General features: G+C 39.3%; 1 protein-coding gene across 2 annotated transcripts in view; it reads left to right on the top strand.

Annotated features, from left to right (window-relative positions):
- The window catches only part of ARHGAP20 (Rho GTPase activating protein 20), an 80,674-nt gene that overhangs the window by 5,962 nt on the left and 46,781 nt on the right, over positions 1–27,931 (top strand). For both annotated transcript variants that reach the window (XM_084893675.1, XM_084893674.1), the window contains exon 2: positions 10,950–11,032. In XM_084893675.1, the coding sequence (XP_084749801.1) occupies positions 10,953–11,032 (80 nt within the window). In that variant the 5' untranslated portion in view covers positions 10,950–10,952. The remainder of the gene's footprint in view (positions 1–10,949; positions 11,033–27,931) is intronic.

Genomic DNA, 27,931 nt, shown 5'->3' with positions numbered 1-27,931 from the left:
CTTGAGGGTTTGTGGCTTTGACTTACATTTCCTAATGACTAATAATACTGAGCATCTTTTCACGTGTTACTTGTCATCCATATGCTATCTTTAGTGAGGTGCCTATTCAAATATTTTGCCCAATTTCAGTTGGGTTGTTTTCTTATTATTGAGTTTTGAGCGTTATTTACATACTTGAGGCCTGGTGCACGGAATTTGTACAAGGGTGCAGTCCCTAGGCCTGGCCGGCGGTCAAAGCACGAGCATCTAGTGTGGAAGGGCAGGTCCCAGCTTACCTCTGGGCCCTGAGGAGTACCTGGGACCCGTGCCACATGCACCCCCTTCTGCCTGAATCATTGGGCTCCTCCTGGCTCCCTTAGCACCTGGGAGCTGGGTGGTGGCCCCGCCCCCTGCCGCTGCAGCTGGTTGCCATCTGTGAGGTGATCAGTGGGGTGATCTGGCCCAGCTCACACCCACCTTGGCCTGGCACTGCCCGCTCAACTGCTCCACCATCCTGCCATGGTCCCACTCTGTGGGGAGTCCAGCAGTGCCTCCACTGCCACCTGCTGCCAGCACCACATCACCCCCTGGTGGTCAGCACAGGTCATGACGAGCTATTGAATTCCCTGTCAAACTCCAGGTGGAGGGAACAATTTATGTATTAGGCTTTTATTATATAGGATTATGGATTTAAAATCTTTTATTATGTATGTGTTTTTTGCAAATGCTTTCTCTCATTCTGTGGCTTGTCAATTTAAGAACAGAGCTCTTAATTTTGATGAAATTTGATTGGTTATTTTTAAAATTTAATTTTACTTCATTGTAATCTATTTGAATTTAAATTTAAATAGCCACATGTGTCTAGTGGGTACTGTATTGGACAGCACAGGTTGATAAGAAAAGACATAAACAATACTTTAAAAATTCATAGAGTAATAACTTATTAAAGAAACAAACATGACACTGATTTAGACAAACGTGGATATGAAGCTAGACCACTCTGGTATTAGGGCGTTCATAGAAGAACTCTTGAGTGATGCTTAACTTTTTTTTTTTTACCATGATAGGTAACTGGAATTTTTTTATGATTTTATTTTTATTTTTTTCATTTTTTAATTAAGGTATAATATGTGTACATATCTTACCATTGCCCTTCCCACCCCACTCCCATACATGCCCTCAAACCCCCAGAGTTTCGGATTCATTGGTTATGCTTATATGCATGCATACAAGTCCTTCGGTTGATCTCTTATCTTCCCCACCTCCCTACTCTTCCTGCTGTAATTTGACATTCTGTTTGATGCTTTACTGTCTCTGTATCTATCATTTTGTTCATTAGTTTATAATGTTCTTCATTATCCATAAGTGAGTGAGATCATGTGGTATTTTTCTTTCATTGACTGGCTTATTTCACTCAGCATAATGTTCTCCAAGTCCATCCAGGTTGCTACAAATGGTAAGAATTCCTTCTTTTTATATACGTGACAAAGAGCATACTATAAAAAGATTTCAAGAAGTTGGAGCAGTTGTTCAAAGTTCCCTAGGTAGAAAAGAGCATTATGTGTTTGAGGAGTAAGTAGATGCTGCATAAGAAGTCAGTCTCTATTTTACAGCCACATTTAACCTCATACAGAATTAACCAGTTGGTTCATCCATCTTTACTAAATAATAGTCAGATGATTTGACTATTCCCGAAAATCAAAGATTTTTCATCACCAAGGCTTTTCAAAATAATACACAATAAATGTGCACATTGATTTCTTAAAATGTGGCTCTAAAATATAATAGCAGCATGTAGATAACCAATTCTGGATATAATTCTGGATAACGCATCCTTGAGGACATCCACATTTGAACAGAATAGTTTTTGTGAAATGAAATGGAAGTACATATTAGAGTAATTTCAGTTTGGGATAATTTGTGTCATACTCAACCACCCTGACTTTTTGGTCTCGCAAGCTAATTGAAAACTCTTTAAATAAGATGAGCGCATATTGGGATAGGAAAGAAAGACAGGCACATAAAGTAAGTCAAAGCAAAATATTTTAAAATAGATCCAACATTTTAAAATGTGACAGCTGCTGTTGTGTACACTTCATTCTGTCGTTTTTGTCTGCATTCTTGGGGTCCAAGTCCGTTTATAGCAACTCATGATAAAACACCCCTGAGAGCTGACTTTGCCTATGTGTGTGTCTGGTGCTGGGCTCTGAATGAAACATCTTGGTGAATAAGCTTTAGTTTTATTCTTTAATGCTGAGAAAAATATCATGCCCATGGTTAAACCAGTGAACTGCTAAATCCTTTTCTGCTGTTTCTTCTCAAAGTGAATGGCATAAAATCAGGCAGCTGAGATTATTTGGGCTGAGAGAAGCCTGGAATTATCAAAACTGAATTGGACTGATCAGAAATGGCCTCTGTTATCACTGGTCTGACCTCTGAACTTCTAATTGGACTGTGTTTCTTTGTCTATAAAATGGGGGTAAAGATCCACATTCTGTTCGTATCACAATGTTGTTTTTTTGTGGGTCAAATGAAGAAAGCATATGAAAACACTTTGGGGGGGAAAAGTGTAAAAGCCATTAGTGTCTTTTACCAGGTGAAAATAGGTATAAAACAATAAAGAGTTTTATTTCTTTGAATTTAATACCAGAACATTTACATGTAAACGAATGGCTGTGATCTATCTTTTTCAGCTCAGGCTACCATAATAAAATACCATAAACTGGCTTAAAACAACAGCCATTTATTTTTCATAGTTCTGGAGGCCATGAATTCCCATGATCTGGATGCCAGCTAATTCAGTTCCTGGTGTGAGCCCTCTTCTTGGCATACACTTATATACACAGTGCTTTGAGAAAATATATGTACATTTTATTATTGTGACTTGATAGACTTTCATGACTCATACCCTCATGCCCCCAAGGCATTTGGCAAAAACCTCTGTTGTGGACTGAACATGTCCCCTGCAAACTCTTATATTGAAGCTCTGATCCCCAGTAGGAGGGCATTTGGGAGGTAATTAGGTTAGACGAAGTCATGAGAACAGAATCCCCATGATGGTAGTAGTGCCCTTAGAAGGGACCAGAGAGCTTGCCCTCTCTCACTGTCCCCTATGTGAGGACACAGCAAGAAGGCAGCTGTCTGCAAACCAGGGAAAAGGGCCCTCACCAAGAACCCCATCTGCGGGCACCTTGACCTTGCACTTCCCAGTCTCCAGAATGCTGAGAAATGGCTGTTGTTGAAACCACCCAGCCCGTGTTATTTTGTTACACTGGCCTGAGCTGACTGACTACCTCCAAAATACACTTTCATTGAGCGAAGAGTTTTTGCTGTCCTTTCTGTTGCTATCTTGGGTGTTCTAGATCACAGGGGCGCTCCGGATTCCAGGATGTGCAGAAAGCCTGCAGGGTGCATGCTCAGTTTGGCGAAGGCTATGGCAGCAGTTATCTGAAGCAGCCTCGAGGGGAGGTACCGTCTAGCTCTTCTTTCCTCAGGAAAGACCAGGCCGCAGTGGGGGAGTCCGGAAGGAAAGGGAGCAGAGGCCACAGCCTCTGTCAGCCACCAATAGCAAGGCTGGTGGGCAGCACAGCCCAGTTCACTTTATAATTTTGTTTCAGTCTGATTTTCTTTATCTAGGACAAGTTTAGATTAGAAACATCCAGCCAACAGCAGAAATAGCCATATCAGCACTGTATGCCAGTGCTGTGCCGAGCAGCCTTGGCCTAATTTGACAGACAGCTGTCACATGGCAGCACGGAGAGGTAAAACCTGTTTTTGGATGCCTGGTCACTAGTGTGAGGACTGAAAGTGGAATGCGCCCACATCAGTTCATATTTCAAAGATCTGAGAAACCCAGCTGCTCAGTGGCCTTTTGCTTTCCCTGTGTACCTGGGTCCTAATTTGTACCTAGGCAAGTGTCTGTGTTTTTCTTTTTTATAAAATTTCTTTATTGATTGAGTTATTACATATGTGTCCTTAAACCCCCATAACTCCCCCTTTCCCCCCCTCTCATGCCCTCACACCCCTGTTGTCTGTGTCCATTAGTTAGGCCTATATGCATGCATACAAGTCCTTTGGTTGATCTCTTCCCCTTACCCCCATCCTTCCCTACCTTCCCTCTGAGGTTTGACAGTCTGATCGATGCTTCTCTGTCTCTGGATCTGTCTTTGTTCATCAGTGTATTTTGTTCATTATATTCCATAAATGAGAGAGGTCATGTGATATTTATCGTTCTCTGACTGGCTTATTTCACTTAGCATGATACTGCGCTGCAGTGAAAAGGAAGGAGTTCTTACCATGTGCAACCGTATGGATGGAACTGGAGAGCATTATGCTATGTGTTCCTCTGTATCCCTCCACCCACCCCTTGAACCTCAGCTTTTACAGTAGCCATTACTAGGTTACCCTCTGATAGACATGGGCCTGTTTTTTTATTCTTATTTCACACTCTCTTTTACCAATATGGGTTTTGAACTCGATCATCGTACTCTTCCTCTCCGCATGAGGGAAGTGAGAGGTCTCTGCAAGGCAGAGTTTCCCAGCCATCACAGATGTATGTGACACATTCATCCCAGCCCCTTCGCCTTCAGGCAGGTAGGGTAGACAGGTACTGGGGCAGCGAGATAGCCCTTTGGTTTATTACAGTGTGCCATAATATGCAAGTAACATCACTTAGTATGGGTCATGATGGGAAACATGATGGGAAACATGTAGGGAATCCCTGGCCTCGCAGAGTTTCTGAGGGAAAGGGCATTGGTGACGGACCTCCCTACTCCAGGGGGCTGCTGAAAGGGACGATGACCGGATGTGGCTTTGCCCAAGAAGAGAGTGCAGACAGCGTGAAGGCCCATTGGGATACTCCAAGAGACTGCTTGGGCAGGATGGAGGCAGAGAAACAACGAGTAATGTGTAAGGGGGGTGATATCTACTGTCTATTAGCCCCATGCCCATTCTTCTACATTACATTGATTCTCATGTTTATTATTTTATTTCAAAGTGGTTGTCTCACAAAAAGAGGGAAGACAGCTAAAAGTAAAAAATGTTTTTTTTCTTAACCTCAGAAAAGAACGTTTTATTTTTCTTGTATTCCTTTTCTGTCGTCTGTGTTGTGATGACATTGGTTTTAGTTAAATGTTCAAAGTGATTCTGGATGGGATGATTATGCGTAAATGGGAGCTCTTATTCACCAGAGACCAAACTGACCACTGTAGGAAGCTTCACCTCGTGCATTTCTGTGGCAGCAGGACCTAAGAAACAAGGTACAAGGTTAAGAATATTCTTCTTTCCTGGCAGAGCCATGTCTTAGAGGTATGTCTCCACTAATAAACGCTGCAGGCCTCCGGGGAAGACAAAAAATTGTACAGCCTGGCCACCCAAGAATTACCAGTCAAATTTGAATAAGCTAATTTGCAAATGTGATTAAATATTTTTTCTAGCGTTGAAACTTTTGAGGATTTAAAAGCTTTCACCAAAGCCCTTATTTTAATGCTATGCTGATTTTAAGTGTTTGAAAGTGATTTCACATTTGACTTCAATTCACCTGAAATGCTTTAATATTTCTTCATAAAGTGACTGGGGGAAAACAAAGTAAAAAATTGCAGACTGAAACAAAACTTTTACAATTTCAAAGTAAAAACAAAGAAAATTTGCAGTTTTTTTTCTTTAGATAAGTTTCCCTTACCTCTAATCTAATTAAAAATAACCAGATTCAGAATTATTTATAGGTTTCAGCAATAATACTGTATCTTTTGGTTGGCATGACGTTAAAATTTCAATGAGAAGATACATACAGGTTTTTATGTAAACCGTATTTGCTGAGTTGTTGAACAAAAGAAAAAAGAAAAAACTCCTCTTCTGCAGTTACCTGTTTATGACTGCATTTTCCTACATAGGCACACTATGCTACCAACTGTCAGCTATATAGTCAGTGTGTATTTAACTCATTGACTTAACATATGGGCATGAGAATATACTATGTGGAAATACTGAGTAGGGCACTGTGGGATGGGAGGGGATGGTAGCAAACAATAGATAGGTGGGCATGTTCCTCAGGCCTCTAAGGCAGTGTTTTTCAACCTTTTTTGGGCAAAGGCACACTTGTTTCATGAAAAAAATCACGAGGCACACCACCATTAGAAAATGTTAAAAAATTTAACTCTGTGCCTATATTGACTATATATAAAGTAATTCTCTTGAATAGGAATCAAATAAACACAAAGAAAGTATTTTATAATTACTTTATTATGAAATATTAAGTAAACAAAATAGTGAAAAATTATAAAATTCTTGTCTTGTCTGCACCTACGGCACACCAGGCAACATCTCTAGTGTGCCGCGGAACAGCGGTTGAAAAACGCTGCTCTAAGGTATTCAAATGGACAACCACTCAAACACTTAGTACAAGACATATTCAACAACAACAACAACAACAAAAACACAAATAAGTGAGTTCCATTCTTATGTATGATCCTTCAGGTGATTGTTATACAAATAAATTATAGGTTCGGGTTATGAACCAGTTTGCTCCTAAGCCCAATGGTTTAAGTCAGTGGTCAGCAAACTGCGGCTCATGAGCCACATGCAACTCTTTGACCCCTTGAGTGTGGCTCTTCTACAAAATACCACGGCCTGGGTGAGTCTATTTTGAACAAGTGGCGTTAGAAGAAGTTTAAGTTTAAAAAATTTGGCTCTCGAAAGAAATTTCAATCATTGTACTGTTGATATTTGGCTCTGTTGACTAATGAGTTTGCCGACCACTGGTTTAGGAGTTTGGTAGTTAGCATTTTTAACAGCCTCATTGAGATATAACTTGCTTACCATAGAGTTTATCCACTTGAAGTGTACAATTCAATAGTTTTTATTTTATTCACAAAATTGTGCATTCATCATAGTTAGTTTTAGAACATTTTCATTACCCCAAAAAGAATCACCATACCCCTTAGCCATCATATCCCAGTCTTCTCATCCCCCCAAACCCCAGCAAGCACTAACCTACTTTAAGTTTCTATGGATTTGTTTATTCTGGATATTCCCTATAAATGGAACCATATAATATGTGGTCTTTTGGGGTTGACTTTTTTAATTAACGTAACGTTTTCAAGAGTCATTCATGTTGTTGCACATAGTACTTCTTTTATTGCCAAGTAATATTACGTTTTATGTATACACCACATTTTATTTATTCGTTCATCAATTAATGAACATTGAACTTGTCTCCACTTTTTGGCTATTGTGAATAAAGCTTCTGTGAACATTCATGCTTTTGCGTGGACTTGTTTTCTCTTGTGTGTACCTAAGAGGAACTGTAGGGTCATATGGTAACTATCTTTAGCCATTTGTAGAACTTCCAAACTGTTTTCCAAGTGATAGCATCATCTTACAATCCACACCAGCAGGACAAGGTTAGTTTAGGAACATGACTGGAGGATACAGAGTACAGTATATCCACATCCCGTAAACAATTGTTATTTAGCTGTCTTTTCTAGTGTAATGATCCTGGAGTATAAAATGGTATTTCATGGTTTTGATTTGCATTTTTTTGATGGCTAATGATGTTGAACATCTTTCATGAACTTATTGGCTATTTATATCTTTGGAGAACTGCCTCTTCAGATCTTTTGCCCATTTTAAAATTGGCTTATTTGTCTTTATAGAATTGTAACAACTCTTTATTCTAGATACAAATACCTTATAATTGGCAGAAATTTTCTCCCATTGTGGGGGTTTTCTTTTCACTTCTTGATAGTGTCCTTTGAAGCACAGAATTAATGTTGACAGTCATATCTAATTTACATTTTTTCTTTTTTTAAATATATTTTATTGATTTTTTACAAAGAGGAAGAGAGAGGGATAGAGAGTTAGAAACATTTGTGAGAAAGAATCATCGATCAGATGCCTCTTGCACACCCCTACTAGGGATGTGCCCACAACCAAGGTACATGCCCTTGACCGGAATCAAACCCAGGACCTTTCAGTCCACAGGCCGATGCTCTATCCACTGAGCCAAACCAGTTTCGGCTCATTTTTTCTTTTGTTGCTGTGTTTTTAGTGTCATATAAGAGAAACCATTGCCTAATCCAAGGTCAGAAATATTTCTGCCTATGTTTTCTTCTAAAATTTTTAGTTTCTACTCTTTCAGATTTTTTCATTCATTTTGAGTTAAATTTTGTATATGGTGTGAGATGAAGCCCAGTTTTATTCTACATGTGGGTTTCCAGTTGTTCTGGCACCATTTATTGGAAATAATTAAATTTATCATCAGACAAATTTTTACCATGTAGCTCAAAGTGGTAAACATTGGCACTATGTCAAATGATGTAGTGTGCAGTGTGCAAGAATGACTCTTACCATCCTGCACCACAGGTAACCCTTATGTTTTCTTAAGGAGGACATTCCAGCAGAGCCCCCAAGAGGTTGGTTGGTGTGTGTGTGTGTGTGTGTGTGTGTGTGTGTGTGTGTGTGTGTTTCTCAAAGAACCACTACCCGAGATCAACCTGGATTCTCAGTCTGCAGCTTACTAGTTTCTTTTTGCCTTATCTTCCTTGGAAGATATGTTCTATATTTTATAACTCTACATTAATTAATTAATTAGGAGGTTATTAATGTCTCCAAATGAACAATTCAGATCAGTTTAACTTTTCTCATAGGATGTTTTTTCCCCCTCCACAATTTAAATCATTTTTATGTCTGCCTTTTGATCCCTTCTTTATAAACTTGAAAACTAAAGAGCTCAGAATTAGAAATTATATAATTAATGAAGATCTAGTTTAGGAGCTTAGGTCTTCTGACAGTGAGTGGCTTAGAGGGTTAGGGGCAGCAGAAGACTACTAAAATAGGTCTAGGAATGCCCACCCCCCACACCCCTCATCCCGCTAACAAAGGCTGGACAGACAGATCCTCCATGTCAAAAGAGGGTATGCGACCAGGTAAAAGATTGGGCACATTTCAAAGTTCAAAGCATGGTGAACGGATCCTGAATAAGGAGTCAGAATAGTGAGTGGGAAACAAGCCCAGGCCTGAAGGTGAAACGGAATCCCGCAGAAAGCCTGCATGTGAACAATCTGCCACCTTTCTTAGTAAAGATCTACCCAATCTTCCAGGATTGAGACTCTTCTCCTGAGGCGAGCACTCATCTTCCTGATTTCCCTTCTCCTGTGACCAGTGCAGCCACACCAACCTCCAGATGTGAGATTCCTAAGAGTTAGGTTCCCAAAAGGTGTGACTAATGGAAACAGTGGGATGAGGTTTTCAGCTGTAATATACAAAGTAGGTTATCAGAGACATTGGGTTGGGGAGATTACAATCAGGGGACTCTGATGAAACCATGGGTGAGTTTTCTTTCCAGAAGGAAGGCACCAAATCCATATTATACAAATAATTTTATACAATTTAACCAGCCCTGAAACTGATTCATGGTTAATAACTCCTGGCCAAGAAATGTAGTCTATATTTCTTATCTATTTGTTTCCTGTCCTTTTGTTAACGTTTTACATCATTGTTTCGGTTGCTATCTGAGCTATGCTAAGGAGGTTTGGGCATGCAGTTTCCACATGTGAGCCAAAAGATTAACGGGGGAAACAGCAACATTGAGGCCATGGCACTGGGGACAATAAATATTTGAGAGAGAACCTTGGATGGGGATGGGGATGGGGGCTGTGGATAAGAACTGTGCCAGAGAAGTCCATCATCCCCTTCTCACTGATGATTCTCTCTGTGTTCCTATGCTAGGGTCTAGGCTTTATTCTGGCAGCTAGGAAGCAGTTTCGGCCAGCTAGAGGGGGTCAAGGCAGAGGGCGTGGGGGGAAATAGGACATATGCAATACTTTCAACAATAAAGATTTAAAAACAAACAAAAAGAAGCAATTCCCTTATGAGTCATGTGATGCCATACTGATGCTGAGCCTTACATGGTTCTTATTAGAGCTGCATCCAGTTATCACATAAGACTGGCCTGAACCCTCAGGTCCAGGGTAAGGCCTCTGGCCAGGGTAGGGTGAGAGGGTAGAGCAGAATGGATGGCTTTGGTAATACAGCCTGAACTTCACCCATGGCTCTTAGTGACTGTTGTTAATTTTACTCTCCCATATTCACTAGCTGGCCTTCTGACTCTGTCTAAAGGTATCCTATATGATAAAAGGCTAATATGCAAATTGCCCCCCCCCCTCCGCACGCCCCCATGAGTTTGACCAACCAGGAATTGGACCACTCGCTATGACATGCACTGACCACCAGGGGGCAGCGCAGAATGAAGGAAGGCCCGCCGGCAGCTAGGGGAAGGAAAGCCCCTGCTGGCCCTGATTTGCCAGCCAGGACTAGGGACTCTACCAGTGCACGAATTTCATGTACCAGGCCTCTAGTAAAATATATAAGAATGAATTTAGAGAGTAATTATATAGATATCAAGCTAAATAAAACCTCATTTGCCACAATTTTATCCTCTAAAACAGAGTACCCTAATTATCCATGTAATAAGCAACAGGTATGTTAGCTGTTTTCCCAAATTCTCTGGCCAGCATTTGACCTTATTCTCAAACCATAGAAAATACTTTCTCCCTGACTGGGTGGCTCAGTTGATTGCAGATTCAATTCCCACTCAGGGCACATACCTAGGTTGGGGGTTTAATCCCCAGTCGGGCACATACAGCAGGCAACCAATCAATGTTTCTCTCACATCAATGTTTCTCTCTCTCTCTCTCTCTCTCCCCCCTTCCCTCCTTTCTTCCTTCCTTTCTTCCATTCCTCTCTCTAAATATATCCTTGATGAGGATTTTAAAAATTTACTTTCTATACTACTTTTTGACACTTAGTATCTATCCTTGTTCAGATGTTACTATTTTATCTTCATAATGAGATTGTGAACTTCTTCATAGACAAAGACAGGCAATATAAAACTTGCTGAATTCAACTGAAAATTGGCATTTACTTTCTTTACAAGCCACGTGGTCTTCATTTTGATTCTTTTTCCTCAACAGAAAATGAAAACACTAGCAGAGAGAAGAAGGAGCGCACCATCTCTTATCCTGGATAAAGCCCTACAAAAACGGCCTAGTACCAAGTAAGCAAATGCTTTGTGTTATACATTTTGTGTGTGCTACACTTTATGTTGTTTGTTTATTTGTTATCAGCACCAGATTCTCTGTTTAATAATAGAAACTATGACTTCTGTTCTGAGGTTATTCATGAATCATAAACCATTTTAGAGCGGGTATGTAGGCTCAGTTGTTTTAAAACTGATTCAGAAGTGGATCTCATCACATAATACACAAAATTGCAAGTTCCACATATCGTTAAAGTTCAATTATAAAAATGAGAAGAAATCAGAATACTAAAACCTGAGTTCTTTTAACCACCAGGCATATTTGGTTATGCACAAACCTTTGCCTGGTTCTTTATCATGAGATGATGCCTGTGCCTGGGTATAAGGCAAATTTTTACCTATTTTAGATCTAACGAAGATTAATATCATTAAGAATGGAATGTTGATTCCTTTTATGCATTTTTTGATTAAATTAGTTAACTTGTTAGCATAATTTAAAGTTGAGAAACAAGCTAAGTATCCATTGAAATGGCTATTTTACCTATGGAGGCTGAATTCTGTTTCAATGGGTGTTTTAAGAAAGTCATTCCTGATGTGTAGAAATTGAATGGATTGTCAATCATTAACTTATTTGTTAATTTTTAAATGGCATTTTGACTCGGGAATTTTATGGTCAAAGAAATCCTATAATAATTTTCTCCTAATCTGTGAATCCTTTTCTGTAAATAGAAGTCTATTTAGAGTGAGGGTATATCTGCTATTTCTATGAATTATATGCTAATTTATGGAAGCATGGTAATTTTTTTTTCAATGCCAAAAATAAAATATAGCTAAATCCCAATCCAGCTTTCAAAATCCTTAGGTCATTCTCGGGACTCAGCAAGTTCTCAGACTCAGGCAGCCCCCACCTGCCCCACTGCTGTCTCCCCATCACCTCTGCAAAAATCGGTGCTTATATTAGAGCCAATAATTATTCCTGCCTCAGAAATAGGATGGGGTTTGTGTCAGATAACCACAGGAGGAAATTTTTATTTAAGGTGAAGTGTCATATGTTTTAAACTTCAGTTTATTCCCTACGAATCTCTCTGGGTTTGTAATGAGTGCACAGTGCTGGGAACAGAACCTTTACCTGTCTGATAGAAGTAGTGCTTTTACTCTATGTAATGTTGGTGCCTAATGTACCCTGTTTCCCCGAAAATAAGACAGTGTCTTATATTATTTTTTTCTCCCAAAGTTGCGCTAGGTCTTATATTCAGGGGATGTCTTATCTTTCCATGCGCTAGCTCTTATTTTCGGAGGATGTCTTATTTTCAGGGAAACACGGTATATGCCCTCACACCCTCCCACCCCTCCAAAAAAAAGCTGTTGGGTATTGAATGTTTACAAAATATTTGCAAGTAAACTAATCCTAGAATTGGAAAGAACCTTAAAGGTCATCTAGTCCAGTGGTTTCAAAACCCAAATCAGTATTCTGCAGTGAGACACAGTTGTTTGTTTTGGGGGTTTTTTGTTTTTTTGTTTTTTGTTTGTTTGTTTTTTCAAAAACTCTTTAACTATTATTTATTGGATGAATTAATGAATGAGCAAGTGACTCCATTTCCAAACCAAAATAGTAACTTAACCCATTGGCACAGTAGTTTCTGACTTTCCTTCCCTCCTTTAAGCAGCCAACACAATGAGAATTTCCTTTTTCACTGGTATGATTTGGTGAAATTCTGGCCAGGGAAGCAGGGAGATTCCTTTGAGCAAAATAATTCTTAGTTATTATTAGGAAGTTATTTCATGCAGCAAAATACCACAAGAACTCATGTATGTGGTCCAGAAATGACACACATGTTGGCATTCTTGTGGTATTTCTTCACTGTTTACTTAGGGATGAATTCAAACTCTCCTTCCAGAAATTCACTTGTTTTGACATGGCATTCAACCCACCTTACAGAACCCACACACAAAAATGTACCCACTTTTGTTTAAAATTACAGTCTATTAGCACTTTTAAGTTGGTATTCACCCGTCCATCTCCATCCTTACATCCAAATTAGTTTCTTGTGTCTGTGCTCTTTGCAAGACCCTGTGCTGCTGGTAAGGGAAGGCAGTGCCAGAGAAGCACTGTGGTCCAGCAGTAAGTGCTTGGGCCTGGGCTGCACTCAGACGCTGGCTCTCCATCCTGACTTTCTGTGTGGCTTCAGATAAAGGAACCAATCTGAGTCCTTGTTTTCCTCTGTGAAACATTAATCCAGTGCTTGCATTATAGAATGTGAAATAAGAAAACAGCTGAAAATGCTCCAAAGATTGGCTTAGATATAAGTTGTGTCTTTCCTTCCCTTAGATATATCTCATTTTCAAGCTTTAAACGACCTGACTCACCCAGTGAAGTCAAATTTGTTCATGCAAAGCACCTGCTCTGTCATTACAGCATTATATAACTAAAAGCGACTCCTTGAACCTGTTTCACGATATAGTGGAAACTGAGTCAAAGACTTGCTCTAAGTTACGCAGTTAATTCAGTGTTAGAAACAGGACTAGAAACTTGATGGAATATTCTTTGCAGTACACAGCAAAAGGTGTATGATATAGTATCTGAGAGATGGATTCTAGAGCTAAATTGCCAGGTTTGAATCTTAATACTGATCTTCGGTACAGTTGTAAACCAGCAATAATAAATAAAACCTACCTCATAAGGTTGTAAAACAGACTAAGTGGGTTTTATAAGTATAGAGAAATCTTTGGTTCTTTATCTATGCTGAATGTCTAAAGGCTATTTATTATTGTTACTAACAATGGTAGAGGTAGTAACAACAGAAGTCGAAATACACATTATCCTGTAAGAGAGATTCTTCCCATGGCAGATGGCAAGTAAAAAATACGAAGATGCTGTCTGGAAGCCAGCTAGATTCCAACATTAAATTCACTTTAACAAGACGATTATAACTCTAGGTCTGGCCTGAAGCAAGATTAGCTCAGAACATTTTGGATTTATCCTTTTTTTTTTTTTTTTAAGCTTTGAGAATTTTTTTAAATTTATCTTTATTCTTAAAAGTATTACTGATGTCCCCCATTCCCCCCTCATTGACCCCCTCCACCCGCTCTTGCCTCCCCTCCCCTGGATTTATTCTTTTTAAAAAAATAAATATTTCATTGATTTTTTACAGAGAGGAAGGGAGAAGAGAGTTAGAAACATTGATGAGAGAGAAACACCAATCAGCTGCCTCCTGCACACCCCCTACTGGGGATGTGCCCACAACCAAGGTACATGCCCTTGATTGGAATCGAACCTGGGACCCTTCAGTCCGCAGACCAACGCTCTATCCACTGAGCCAAACCAGTTAGGGCTTTGCTTTTCTTTAAGCAAAAGAATCCTGTGCTCTAGCCAGTTTGGCTTAGTGGATAGAGCATCAGCCTGTGGATTGAAACGTCCCGGGTTCGATCCCGGTCAAGGGCATGTACCTGGGTTGCAGGCTTGGTCCCTGGCCCTGGTCTGGGCTCATGCAGGAGGCAACCAATCCATGTGTGTCTCTCCCATGGACGTTTTTCTCTTTCTCTCCTTCTCCCTTTCCCTTCCACTCTCTCTTTCAAAAGTTGTAAGGGTCTATCAAGAATAAATCCCAGGGCCTTATACAGTTTGGCTCAGTGGATAGAGCAACAACCAAATGCTATTCATTGTGCTGCCTTGCTTACGTGCCAGTTGGCTCAACATGAGGCCCATTCCTACAATTTTAGACAACGTGTTCTGGGGTTTTAATTGACAGACCTAAGGATGATTCAAGATATGTAGTTAGAAGAGCACAGAGTAGAAATTTATGACAAGAAGATTGCCAGTGACGTGCAAGATCCCTTCTCTCCTTGCAAGGAACATTTTCCAAAGTTGTAAAATTCAGATGTGAAGGAAACAGACAGCAACTGCTTTATAAGGTGGCAAAGTTGGCAAATTTTTACCAAAATGGAATTTGTTACTTTAAGCAAAAGGCACCTTAGGCTTACATAGCACTTTATTATTTTCAAACTACTTTTCATATTCATTTAAAAAATGATCAAATGCATCTGTTCCTGGTGTGCTCTGCTCTTTTCCTATGGCAGGATTCTGAGAGGAAAGCTTTTAGAAGATTATATTAAACCTCCCCATCTTCTAGTGGGGCTGTGGCAGGGCCAAATTAATTTATTTTTGTGCTTGCAGAGCAGCACATCCATTTAATTTCTTCATTCCATCTATAGCCTAATTTGCTAATTGCAGTTATGATTCAATTTTATCTTCCACTTTGGCACCGGGAGAACTCTGCCTCATTAGTGATGTTTATTCACCCTTCCTCACCTCTCTCCACAGGGTTAGCAGGCTGTCCTAAGGCATCCGTACCGTATTGGGCTCACTATCCCCTTCCCCAGTACAGCTAGGATTTCTCAGAGGAGGTTTTGAATTTCATGACTGACTTTCCTTCAGAACCCTGAAAAAAAAAAAAATAAAGCACCTAAGAAGGAAGCAAAAGAATAATTGTTACTATTATTGAGAAGCCTCATACTATTGTGATTAAGAAAAGCTCTGGAGCCATTCTTCCTGGGCTTGAATCTGACACAGCTTCTTCCGAGGCATGATAAGTTTGGCAAATTCCTTAAGCTCCCTAGGCCTCACTGTCCTCATCTGTAAACTGAGGATAACCTCATGGGGATTGAGTTAATATTATAAGGTAACTGGCACATTGTATTACATAAGATTTTTACTAAATAAGATTATCCAGGCTATGACCCGTCCTGATCGGTGCCCATTGGGCTGACCAGTGGGAGGGGTCAAGGGCAGTTGGCCGGCTAACCCCGCCCCCTGGTTGAATTCATGGTCCAACTCCTGGTCAAGGGGACAATTTGCATATTAGCCTTTCATTATATTGGATACTTCTACACATGTAACTTGTCATCTGTTATTTTGAGCCATTGGTTCTCTGATGCAGAGCTCCTGGTCTAATGAGAACTCACCGAAAGGTTGTGGGTTTGATTTCTGGTCAGGGCACATACCTAGGTTTCAGGTTCAATCCCCATGTATGGGAGGCAACTCATTGTTTCTCTCTCACATTGATGTTTCTCTCTCTGTCTCTCCTTCCCTCCCTCTTTTCCTCCCTGTTACCCTCTTTCCCTTCCTACCTCTCTGTCTGAAATTATTAAAAACATATCCTTGGGAGAGGATTAAAAATAATCATTAAAAAATTAAACTAAATTATTCAAAATATATAAATCTTTATGCTTCCCTGTCACATGATGTCTAATTTTCTTAGTGTACCAGGTTTAGGTCTTGTTTTCTCAGCTTGACTGTCTGCTTTTTGAGTGAAAAGAACTTTGTTTTCTACTCTTGAAATCTACATGTACAGTGTCAGGAACAGAACTGATATTCTATAAATATTAGCTAAGCTGAATGAGGGATTCCTTTCTTGCCCTAGCCAAGTAGATCATCTCTCAGTAGGAGTGGGAAGAGAGTAAGAGTCCATTGCTGCCTGAGAAGTAATATAGGCAGCGTCGAAAAGACACACAAAGAATGACAGTTGTGGAGTGACCAGCTGTATAATGCATATTGATTTAACTAGAGGCCCAGTGCATGAAGTCATGCAAAGGTAGGGTTCAGCCAGCCCATCCTGATTAGTGCGCATTGGGCCAGCCATGGGGAGGGGTCAAGGGTGGTTGGCTGGCTAGCCCCACCCCCTGGTTGAATTCCTGGTCCAACTCCCAGTGGAGGGGACAATTTGCATATTAGCCTTTCATTATATAGAATACTTCTACACATGTAACTCTGATGCAGAGCTCCAAGTGTAATGAGAACACACAGAGAATGAATTCTAGTCCCTGCTCTATCACTAAATGATACTGGTAGTCACCTGGCTTTTCTGCAATGAGGATTCTTTTCTCATCTGTCAGGGGGCGATGTCAGTGGTAGGGGGCAAGGCAGAGTGTGGTTGCTTAAACCCTTTACATTCTTCCTCCATCAGCCCCCAACTCTACAATATTTCACTATTACATCAATGTTTCTCTCTACCTCTCCCTTCCTTTCTCTCTATAAAGCAATAAAAATATTTAAAATTGAAAAAAAAATCATATCTAAATATAAATTGATTTCCAACTCAGATTCAGGGCTACATGTGTGGTTTTTAAATATATATATATTATTGATTTTTTACAGAGAGGAAGGGTTAGAAAGAAAGAGTTAGAAAACATAGATGAGAGAGAAAGAAACATCAATCAGCTGCTTCTGCACACCCCCTAGGTACCCACAACCAAGGTACATGCCCTTGACTGGAATCAAACCTGGGACCCTTCAGTCTGCAGGCCGACGCTCTATCCACTGAGCCAAACCAATTAGGGCAACAGGTGTTTTACTTAACAGTATCAATACTACCACCAATATGATTACTGAAACTAGTTTTATTTTTTAAAGCAATTATCTTTATGGCATATCCCAGAAGTCATGTATAATCATGTTGTTTATGAAAGTCATTTGGAATATTTTTTTCTCTGTGTGGTCATTTTGGCTAACTTGTTTTAATTTCATTTTTATAGTTCTATTAAACTTTATTGTATAAATGAAAACTAAGATTTTAAGTTTTATAGTTTATGATATTGTGGTTTTATAGCCTTATGAAAAGCAATAAAATTTTTATAGTTTTATAAAATTTATAATTGTGTAAATATTTACATAGTCCATTTGAATCTATTAAAACAAAATATAGTCAAAGAAATTTAGTTCTTCTTTCTTTCTCGTCAACCTTGTATTTTTTCCTTTGCCATTGATAACTTAAAAAGTTCAATTTTATTTAATCAGATATGAATATAGATTTTTATCTGTCTTAAAAATAATATACTGTATACTTTTTCTACCCCACTTTGTTTACATTACACTATATCTGTATGATCACTTCATACTAGTATATAGAGATATTTTTCTTTCTTCTCTACAGTATTTTGGTAATTCATTGTTTATGCATAAGTACCATGGTTTATTCAGCCAGTGCCGTGCTGAGGAATGATTGGTTACTTTCTTTTTACTTTTTTGCTATAAATGATCCTGGAGTAAAAAAATAAAAATGAGAGCTTGTGCTTGTGAGAAATGGGATGACTTTCTCAAGATTGTCATTTCCATTCTCAATGCTGATGCAGAAGAGTCTCTGTCCTGCCACAGCTCCCTCATGGAATGTGTTGGGATCATGGATGGGTCAGGGTAGTTTAAATGTAAATTTCTACTGGTGTGAAGTAAAACATCTTTTAAATTATATGTTATCTAAATAAATGTAAACTAAATTTTAAAATGTCTATTCTGTTAAACGTAATCAGAAATGACATGAGGACAAAAACTCATCAGTGCAATTGAGAAATATAAAATGTTCTTTACATAAAAATAAATGCTGAATTATTGTTTCAACTATGTCAGTGTTTTAAGAATATATTTTGTATGTGTTAATGATGAGGGTGTCTCTGAATTTTTCTTAAACTGAGAACTTACACCCAGATCTTTTCATATCAGCATTATAGTAAGAAGTAAAATTTTTATTAAATTTGCCAATTGACTCATTTTTCTTTGTAAAGGTCCTTATTCAATGGACTTCTAGTTATGAATCCTTGTCCTCCTGCTAATTTTCCCCACTGTGCTCCCTCCAGCATTCCAATTATTACAAAAAATGGGCTTATGGTTGTATCTGTGCACCTGGACACCTCTTGAACATAGTAATGTTGGCTTTTAATGAAAAATAAAATACAATGAAAACAGGAAAAGAAAACATAGGAATCAGTACCAACTTTTTATTTTTCACCCTCCAGAAAACATTGGAGAGAGGGGATGGCTTTTAAGTGGTACCACTGGTTCAACAATGGTCTGGGAATTGTGCAAATTTCTACACTGAGTATCAGTACTCTGCAATGTAAAGATCTGGATTTAGTTCTCATTGGGCTGAATTTTTTTAATCTAATGACAATTAGAGATAGCTCTAATTTGTGGGGTGGGGACATTTCATTATTTTCTAACATTGTAACTAGGAAAATTCTTAAATATAAACAGAAGTTTATAGGATGTTACAGTGAATACTCATATTATTTAATTTCAAATGATTCATAAACAAATAGAGAGCTACTTATATGAATAGAGATGAAATAAACATGGCAAATGTCAATTACAGATAAAATACAGATAGTGGGTATATGTCCAACTCCCTTTAGCTCCCTTAAAGCAAAAAGTCCTCCCCTTCCTTCACAAGTACTGTGCTCATCGTAGATCTGCCTATTGGACAAACACTTGATGAAGTGAAGGTCATATTTCCCTGTCCCCTCCTCACTAATGCACTATAAAGCTTCAATGATAGGGGGGAAGTGTATATGATGATGATTAAGAACTTGACCCCTCTTGTCCTGACCAAAGAAAGCAAGTATTAACTGGGCCTGAGGCATAAAAAAGACCTGGATATTCCATTCATTTACAGCTGTTATGATAATTGAGAGGGGCCGGGAGTGGAAGGGGAAGAGGAGTAATTAGAAGGGATTGATGCTGCAAGTCTAGTCCACTTAGTTTTTGTGCTGGAAGGTCTCATCGCCAGTTTCATTGAGAAGACACATGGGGATGAGCTTCTGTCACTGCAAAGGAGTCACAGTTGGCAGAGGGGCTCGGATCTTCAAAGTAATCCTTCTCCTGGCCAACAGCCCAGAACGCAGCTGCTAATGTTGGGTTGGCCCCTCTGGCAGAAAAGTCATTGGTGTTGGAGATTTCTTAAATCCAGTCAGGTGCCTGGCACTGTCCCTTGCACTTGGGATATGAGGCAGTGGTACTGGTGCTGCTTGCTCAGCCTCTGGATGGACAAGTCCTCAATGTACTTCAGACCATTCTCCTCTCGCATGGCCTTGGCGCTGAAGGAGGCCTGTTTTCTGCTTTATGGTGTCTCCATAAGGTTGCCAACAACATTGCAACTGACTTCCCCCACAGTACGCAATCCAAGAGAAAGACGTGTGTGTCACACACAGACTGATCAATCTGAAAGCTAGAGTATTTTTCATAATTTCATCTTGGAAATGACATAGTGTTACTTCTGTCAAATTCTCTTGGTTATAGGGCCCAGCACTAATACAATATGGGAGCGCACATAAGAGTGTGAATCCTATGGACAGATATCATGGCATGCCAACCGTGAGGCTGGCCATTAGAGCCCACATCCTGGATTTCTCCGATTCCTTTGCCTTGTCATTAAATGTGTTCCTTTACTTCCCTAATAGTTCTGATACACTGAAGTTGTGTCTAACTGCTTGGTTATATTCAGGCAATCATTGGGTGCAAGAATGCTTCTTATAAGTGAAACAGTGTATTTCATATTGCATCACTTCAGAAGGCATGTGCGGGTTATCTTACTTGGCGAGTATGACCTGATATCCTTGTAAAGGTGTTTTTTTCCCTTTGCTATTAGAAAGTAATCTGTGAGTTCATATTCTGGCCCTTACTACAATAAATATTATGTCCTTTGGGCAAGAATTTGAATTTCATGTGATTTTTCATATTGGTAGCTAACTCTTTTTGCTTTTAAATATATTGCTTCCACAGAGCCATGAGCTAGATACTTTTAATTATCCTCATTTATAGGTAAGAAAATTTTACGCTCCTAAAGTTTAAACATTAAGGTGCACAACTAGTAAGTGGAAATACCCGGACTTAATTTCAGGTATGTCTGACAGCAGAATCCATGCTGTAGGCAGTGCTGCTTAGAGAACGAGTGGGAGAATTGCACCTAGAACTTCACAAGGTGTAGAAAGAGATCTCTTGAAAATACAGGGAGGAGCCCAGGTGGTAAAGGGGGAAGTTGATATCTGTAGTTTCACCATGTGCATGACATTGTGGGCAGAATTCCCTGGCTACAGTCAAAATCATGGCTAAACTATTCCAGGCAGAAGAGAACTGTACTATTTTAAAATTTTCTGGAGGCAAATGTAATACTCAGGAGCTCATTCCTTAGGGAAAAAAATCCTCTAGAAATATAATTTTGTTGTAAATTTACATTTATCTGATGCACAGTTGTTACAATTATAACAAAGTTAAGATTAAGGGAAGTATTTCAATGGTTCCAGGCAGTGTTGTTGGTGGGTATGAAGGAACAGAGGGAGAAAGGAAGAAACGGGCCTCAGTGGAAAAGAGAGCCACTTACTCCTTTATGGTCAGAACTAGAAAGCAATGCTGACAGACGGTAATTTTTGAGATAATGAAAATGATCTATCTGTGGCTAGAGCTACTGTATTGAATTATGCAACTTTAAATGGTACTTACAAATTCAAGTGGAATTTAAAGTTTCTTAATTGTTTCTCTTCATCTCAGATACATACATTTCTCTTTCTGTGCTAGTAATAAAATGTGGAATCTTAAAATTGTGGAGTTTTAGATATGGAGACTCTTTTTTAGAACCATTATATAGATCAGACTTCTTATTCCACCACTAAGGCGCCTAAGGGTTGTTAGACCTAAGGCCAGACTTTCACTGTCCCTCTGGCCTTAATTTTTCTCTCATATCTGGCCTTAAAAATAAGAGAATAAGTGAAAAAGAGGGCAGCCTGATCACACACAGAACAGTCATAAAGAAAACAGCGAAGGTGCCTGCTTGTTCTCCATGGCATTGAAAATAGGCACCCAGGAACGTGGGTAACCTCTGAGTTCTGAGAGGAGCAGCCTTCGGGAAAAGGTCAGGATGACTGTCCCCTCCGCTCCACCTTGGTGCAGAGTAGGGCACAGCTACCACTGAGGGTCTTGGTTAGAATGGGCTCTGTGCTCCCAGGAGCTAATGCAAATAACAGGGGAAAAGGCTGAACTGCCAGCACTCTTCCAATTAACCCCAAGGTAAGCCTCAGGATTAGCCACTTTGAAAAACGGATGGAAGAACAATGTGTCCGTCTTCCCTTTCAGTCCCTGCCTTACCCTAGTATTGTTTACTCACTTGTCTCTCATTCTGATAGTTCTCTCACAGATCTAACACACACCTCAGGCAACCAGAAGGAGCACACTCTGAAAACAAAAGCTGAGGGCAGAGGGCCTCAGGGTGTGGTTCTGGAACCAGGAGCACCAGCATCACCTGGGACTATGTTGGAAATATTGCTTATAGAGCCCCACCCCATAATGAATCAAAATGTCTAGGCCTAGGACCAACATTCCATATTTTAACAAATTCTACGTGTGATCCCGATACAGGCTAAATTTGAGAACCACTGTTCTAGGGCACGCTCCAGGTAAAGTCCTATTCTCAGAGTGGACAGGTAGCGTAGCCCAGGGAATCAGATTCAGGTAATACAGTTCATCCTTAGCAACACCTGGAGGGCCATTTCCAGGCCTCATCAGGATTGCTAGATGTCAGGAGCGAGTTATTGGAGGCTCTCACTCATTACCCAAAACAAAAGCAAGCTGATCAATGTTTCTCCCTCATCGATGTTTCTAACTCTCCCCCTTCCTCTCTGTAAAAATAAATAAATAAATAAATAAATAAATAATTAGTAAGATTAAAAAAAATTTTTTTTAAAAAAGCACTTATTCTTATAAAGGGCAGAAACCCTGACTTTGTTCTAGTAATATTTTGGACACATTAAGCTATGGTTCTAGAAGCCAGGAAGGCTGGCATCCCCACCCCTTGCCCAGGCATCACCACCCTCCTTTTTTTTTCCTTCTCTTTCCAAAGGCTTTCCACTTAATTTTCTAGTTGTTGAAAAGAGCATAGAATCTAGGCAGCTCAACTGTAGTTCCTTAGTCTCTTTTTGTGGTTGAGTCAGTAGAGAAGCCTTTTCTGAAGAATAAGAACGAAGCTTTTACTGAAATTCAGTTGTAGTCTGTTTCAAGATTTATCCTTAAATCTTCTTCAAACCCCTAGATTCAGAAACCTCTAGAAAGTATTTTCAATATGATTTTATTTGGAATGATAGAAATGGTAGAGCCCTTTCCCACTCACCTCTCTTTCAGGCAAGGCCTCTATGGCAGGGAATTTTGCTCTATCACTTGTACAAATGGTCACAGGGACCGTGTTATGGCCACACTAAAATGTTCACAGCCTGGAAATAAGCTGGGCCACATGTGTGTTTGCTCCGCTCCACCAACACAGATGCAAGGCGTGCTTTCTGCTTTGTTAAGGTAATGATGTCATTTTAGCTATGTGAAAAATGGCTTCAAATGTGGTTTGGTTTTAGTGGAGCTGTCAATTTTTATTTTGTCTGGCTTTTAATTTGTGGGTTTCACGCTTTAACACGCACCAGCAGTTATTTATAAGTGTTCCATTTATTTCTGACATTTTTTAAACCTTTGAATAAAACAAAAAGTAGGAAAATTTGTTCCTTAGCATTGATTTATGATCATTGTGATCAATCTCTTATAATTTGAACTTGAGAGGGGAAAAATTGAGAATGACAAAAGGATTTTTAATATGATGGTTCCCCATGACTGGTAGTCAGCTGGTGAGCATTTTAATGCTTCTTGTTTTTCTTTAGTTCAGTTGGATTTCCATTCAGCAAACATTTGTTCAGTGTTTTCTAAGGAACTAAAGTAGAAAGTCTGCCCTCGCACCAGGGGTCAGACTTCCAAAGCCATGTAGGGCATCTTCACACATGCTTTGACACCTGTGCACAGAACCAAATCTTTGGGAGGGGAAGTCGGAAAGTCTGTTAATTTTGGAAAATGAGACGATTGGCTTAGGTTAGTTCTAATAGCTTTTGGTTTCTTCTCACTTTTTGGAATGCTTTGATCATTGACAAAAGCCCTGCCACTTTGAACTAAATTCTGTGAAGTCAAATGTTCATCCATTCCTCCTTCATTTTTGTTTAGGGACAATGATGGGAAAAAGCTCCAGAAATAGAGTGGCAGAGGTGGAAAGGTGGACTCTCGTCCTGATGTTAGTAGAGAACAGAAGCGACTAATCAAATGGGTCTGCCTCCCCTGGAGAGAGTTACTTTTTCACCTGTGCTCACTGGTAAAGAAAGTAACGTCCATCCAAAGAGGGAAGGGCCACTCTTTCCCATCCCTCCCCTCCCCCGCCTGGCTAAACAGTGTTAGAACCAACACAGGTCATAGCAGAGCAGCTCTGGGGTTCGGTTTTGGCTTCTGAGTGATAAACTGATTTCTCCACTTTGCTTTTTGTAGGTGGAGAAGAAAGCAAGGACACTTTTGTTTGCTTATCTATTTTTTCTGCAAACATTTGAGTCCTCTGTGTAAGTGATAGTTCTAGAAACGGAGGAGGATCAGAAATAAGACATGGATCCTACCTTACTACACAGTGTAAATAGGAGCATATCATTGATGTATTCCCACCAGGGGTGACAGCCCTGGGGCAAAGGATTAATATTGGAAAACAGATCGTTCCTTTATAGTAGTAAATATAGAAATACTTCTCTTAATCTTTAAAAATGTTTAGCACAACACTTGTTGTCGGTATACTAGTATATTGTATACGTTCAATGTAAAGCTTCTATTTTAAGGCTTGGGTTTACTTTTGCTTGAAATTGGAAAGTATGTTATCTTTTAATGCTTTAAAGGGTTAATTAGATTTCCCAGCATAGACTTGCATAAAACACTTGAGATATATTATGTCAGCCGTCTCTAAAACAAATTTCATGATCTTTTTATTGTTTTTATCCTATCTACAGTGAGTGATTTTTAGTACAGTCAAACAACCAGATTTATCTGGAAAGCTCAGTTACTTGAATTTTGGGATACTTTTATCAAAAATAGACGAATGAGAGTGTTTTATTGCAAGCTAATAGCTGAACTTTGCTTATTTAAAAAAAGCATTTCATGTTATGGTGTGGGACTTATGAGCCTGTTCCTTTTGCTGGAAACATAATGACTGGCATCCCTAACAACCACAAAGGCCTGTTCAAGGCCTCGGTCATCTGTAAGTGTGTGTGTCAGACTTGGGTAGACAGGAAAGTTGTTCAGTCCCAGAGGTTGAAACAAAAAGCATCCTCGGCTTTGTGGTAGTTATTTAAGACTTTCATGTACAAGGTAATTTTAAAGCATCTTCTTGAGAACTGAAATAGACCAGCTGTCAAAGAAAGTGTTCTCAATCTTTTCTCTAGAACATACTCACTGATTCTTGACTTCAACACCAATTTTGTAAAAAGCTGCTAGTGTCTGATAAAGGTTGCCGCTGCCGAGCACAAGAAAGCATGCTTTGCATTCTCAGACAGAAAGCACTTTCTTAGCCCTGTGGGGGACAGTGTCCTGGAATATATGAAAATATCTGCTCTAATTATGAGGTAACTTTTATGCTCTATTCAGAGTAGTTGTCTCATCTGTTACAGTGAGAGAATAGTCTTAGAGCTTTGTAATAGCTGTACCAGATCACGGCCAAATTCGTTTTATGAGCAGTTTCTTGCATTTAGAAACTTTTTTTGTGTTTCCAGTTTGTGTGTGTGTGTGTGTGTGTGTTTGTGTGTGTGTGTGTGTGTGTGTGTGTGTTTTGGCAGGGGGTGGGGGGGAGGAACATTTTTTAACATTTTTTTTTCAAAACTGAATATGGTTTTAGACAAGTTAAATGATGACTCTACAGAATCATCCATTACCTAAAATGTGATGTAAACCAAATTTGAATCATCTATAATAATAAAAGTGTAACATGCAAATCGACTGAACAGCCAAACAGTGGAATGAAACGACCATCTGAACGACCTTCCAGACAACCTTCCTGATGACCTTCCGGACGGTCCGGGGCTGTGAGGGCCGGCCAAGGCAGCCGGGGCTTTGAGGGCCTACTCTTACACAAATTTTGTGCATTAGGCCTCTAGTCTCATCATAAATTTCTACCAGAATTGTTCTTCACAGCATCACTGGTGCCAGCCTTAATTCTAGGTCCAATGGTCAAATCATCTTCCTTGACCTTTCTAGGACACCCTAATCCCTCCCTTCTCCCATGGGCTTCTTATTCTGGTTATTGACTCACAGCTCATTCTACTTTGTTAGTTTCTCCTTCTTTCCCAACTTCTAAATGTTGGTGTGTCCTGGGACTCAACATTTGAACTTGTTCTCCATCTATACTAACTCCCTAAATGACCTGATCTCTTTCATAGCTTTAAAATCTCTATTTTGAAATTTGATAAGTAATTTAAACTTATTATGTCCAAAACCCAATTTTTTATCCCCACCCCTATCCCAATTAGTTATGCTAAAAATAAGTTTGCCATCAAATCCTATTAGACTCTACCTTTGAAATATATCTAGTATAGAACTATTTCTTACCATCTCCATCACTACCAATCCACCGTTATTTCTCTCTTAACTTACTACTTTTCAAGAAGCGTCTAATGGCTTTTACTGAAGGAATTTAGCCAACTCATTGCTGTGATGTTATTTTAAAACTTCTTTAAACAAGTGTTTATTGCATCCTTTCTCTTTGCTGCCCTCTGTGTTACTTACCCATAGATCTTGTCACTTTTCTGCCACACCATCTCCTCTTCATATCTCACTCAGAATAAAAGGTGAAATTCTTTGCATGTCCCTGGCTTCTTTGTTGGCTGGTGTATCCCCAGAGCCTTAATGCACTTTCAGTGATCATTAATATGTAAGTCACTGAGCAAATTATCAGTAAATACTTTGGGATTTAAAAAATTAAACATCATGAAATAGTTTACCATCTCAATATAGAACAACAACACATTGAATTCAAAAGTTCCTTTAATATTCAACTTTCTATTTAGCATTTATGAAAAATTTGTTTCTCCTTTATTTCCCAAATGATTTGCTTTGAAATAAATCTGTCATACCGAAATGTGCTCAGAAATTATTTCAAAACCTCTAATGCATATTTTCTCTTTTTAATTTGTTTTTAATTGATTTCAGACAGAAGAAGGGAGAGGGGAAGTGGGTAGAAATATCAATGATGAGAGAGAATCATTGGTCAGCTGCCTCCTGCATGCTCCTCCTGGGGATCAAACTTGCAACACAGGAATGTGCCCTGACTGGGAATCAAACTATGATCTTCTGGTTTATGGGTTGGCGCTCAACCACTGAGCAACACTGGCTGAGCAAGTATTTTCTTTCAGATACTTTAACCAGCTAAATGCTTTGGTTTCTTTAAAATGACTTAAAAGGCCGGAACCGGTTTGGCTCAATGGATAGAGCGTCGGCTTGGGGACTGAAGGGTCCCGGGTTCGGTTCCGGTCAACGGCATGTGCCTTGGTTGTGGGCATATCCCCGGTGGGGGGTGTGCAAGAAGCAGCTGATCGATGACTCTCTCTCATCGATGTTTCTAGCTCTCTATCTCTCTCCCTTCCTCTCTGTACAAAATCAATAAAATATATTTAAAAAATAAAAATAAATAAATAAAATAAAATGACTTAAAAGAAGAATTATATATGCATACAAACTCTTTGGTTGATCTCTTCCCACCTACCCGCACTTCCCACCTTCCCTCTGAGGTCTCAGTCTGTTCCATGCTTCTTTGTATCTGGATCTATTTTGTTCATCAATTTATTTTGTTCATTAGATTCCACATATGAGTGAGATCATGTCATACTTGTCATTCTCTGACTAGCTTATTTTGCTTAGCAGATCCAGAAATTATAGTTAGAACTACCTTCAATTAGGTATAATCCAGAAGTTGTAGCTAGAACTACCTTTAATCAGGTATGACCCTTTTGTTTCCTTCAGTGTACCAGTATCTAATTATTACCTGAACCAAACTACTCAAATTATTAAAGTGCCCAGTCAGCCTGTTGTTGACTTGGTTCTTTATTGAATAAATAAACATATTCAGACAAATGTACAATATTACCATATCACATTGTAATCACTACGCATATAAATTTCCTTCAGTAGCATAAGTATGTTTGGCAATATTATTTGATTCAGGATGACTCAAACCAATTTACTTAATTGATAATTAAGATGTACAGTATTATGAAGTCCGCACAAGTGACTAAATTGAAGTTCTCAAAGTCCAATAGTCACAATTTCAT

This window comes from Pipistrellus hanaki (assembly GCF_964339955.1).
Source record: "Pipistrellus hanaki genome assembly, chromosome: 9".
Classification (NCBI taxonomy): Eukaryota; Metazoa; Chordata; class Mammalia; order Chiroptera; family Vespertilionidae; genus Pipistrellus; species Pipistrellus hanaki.
This window is presented reverse-complemented; position numbering and strand designations above follow the sequence as displayed.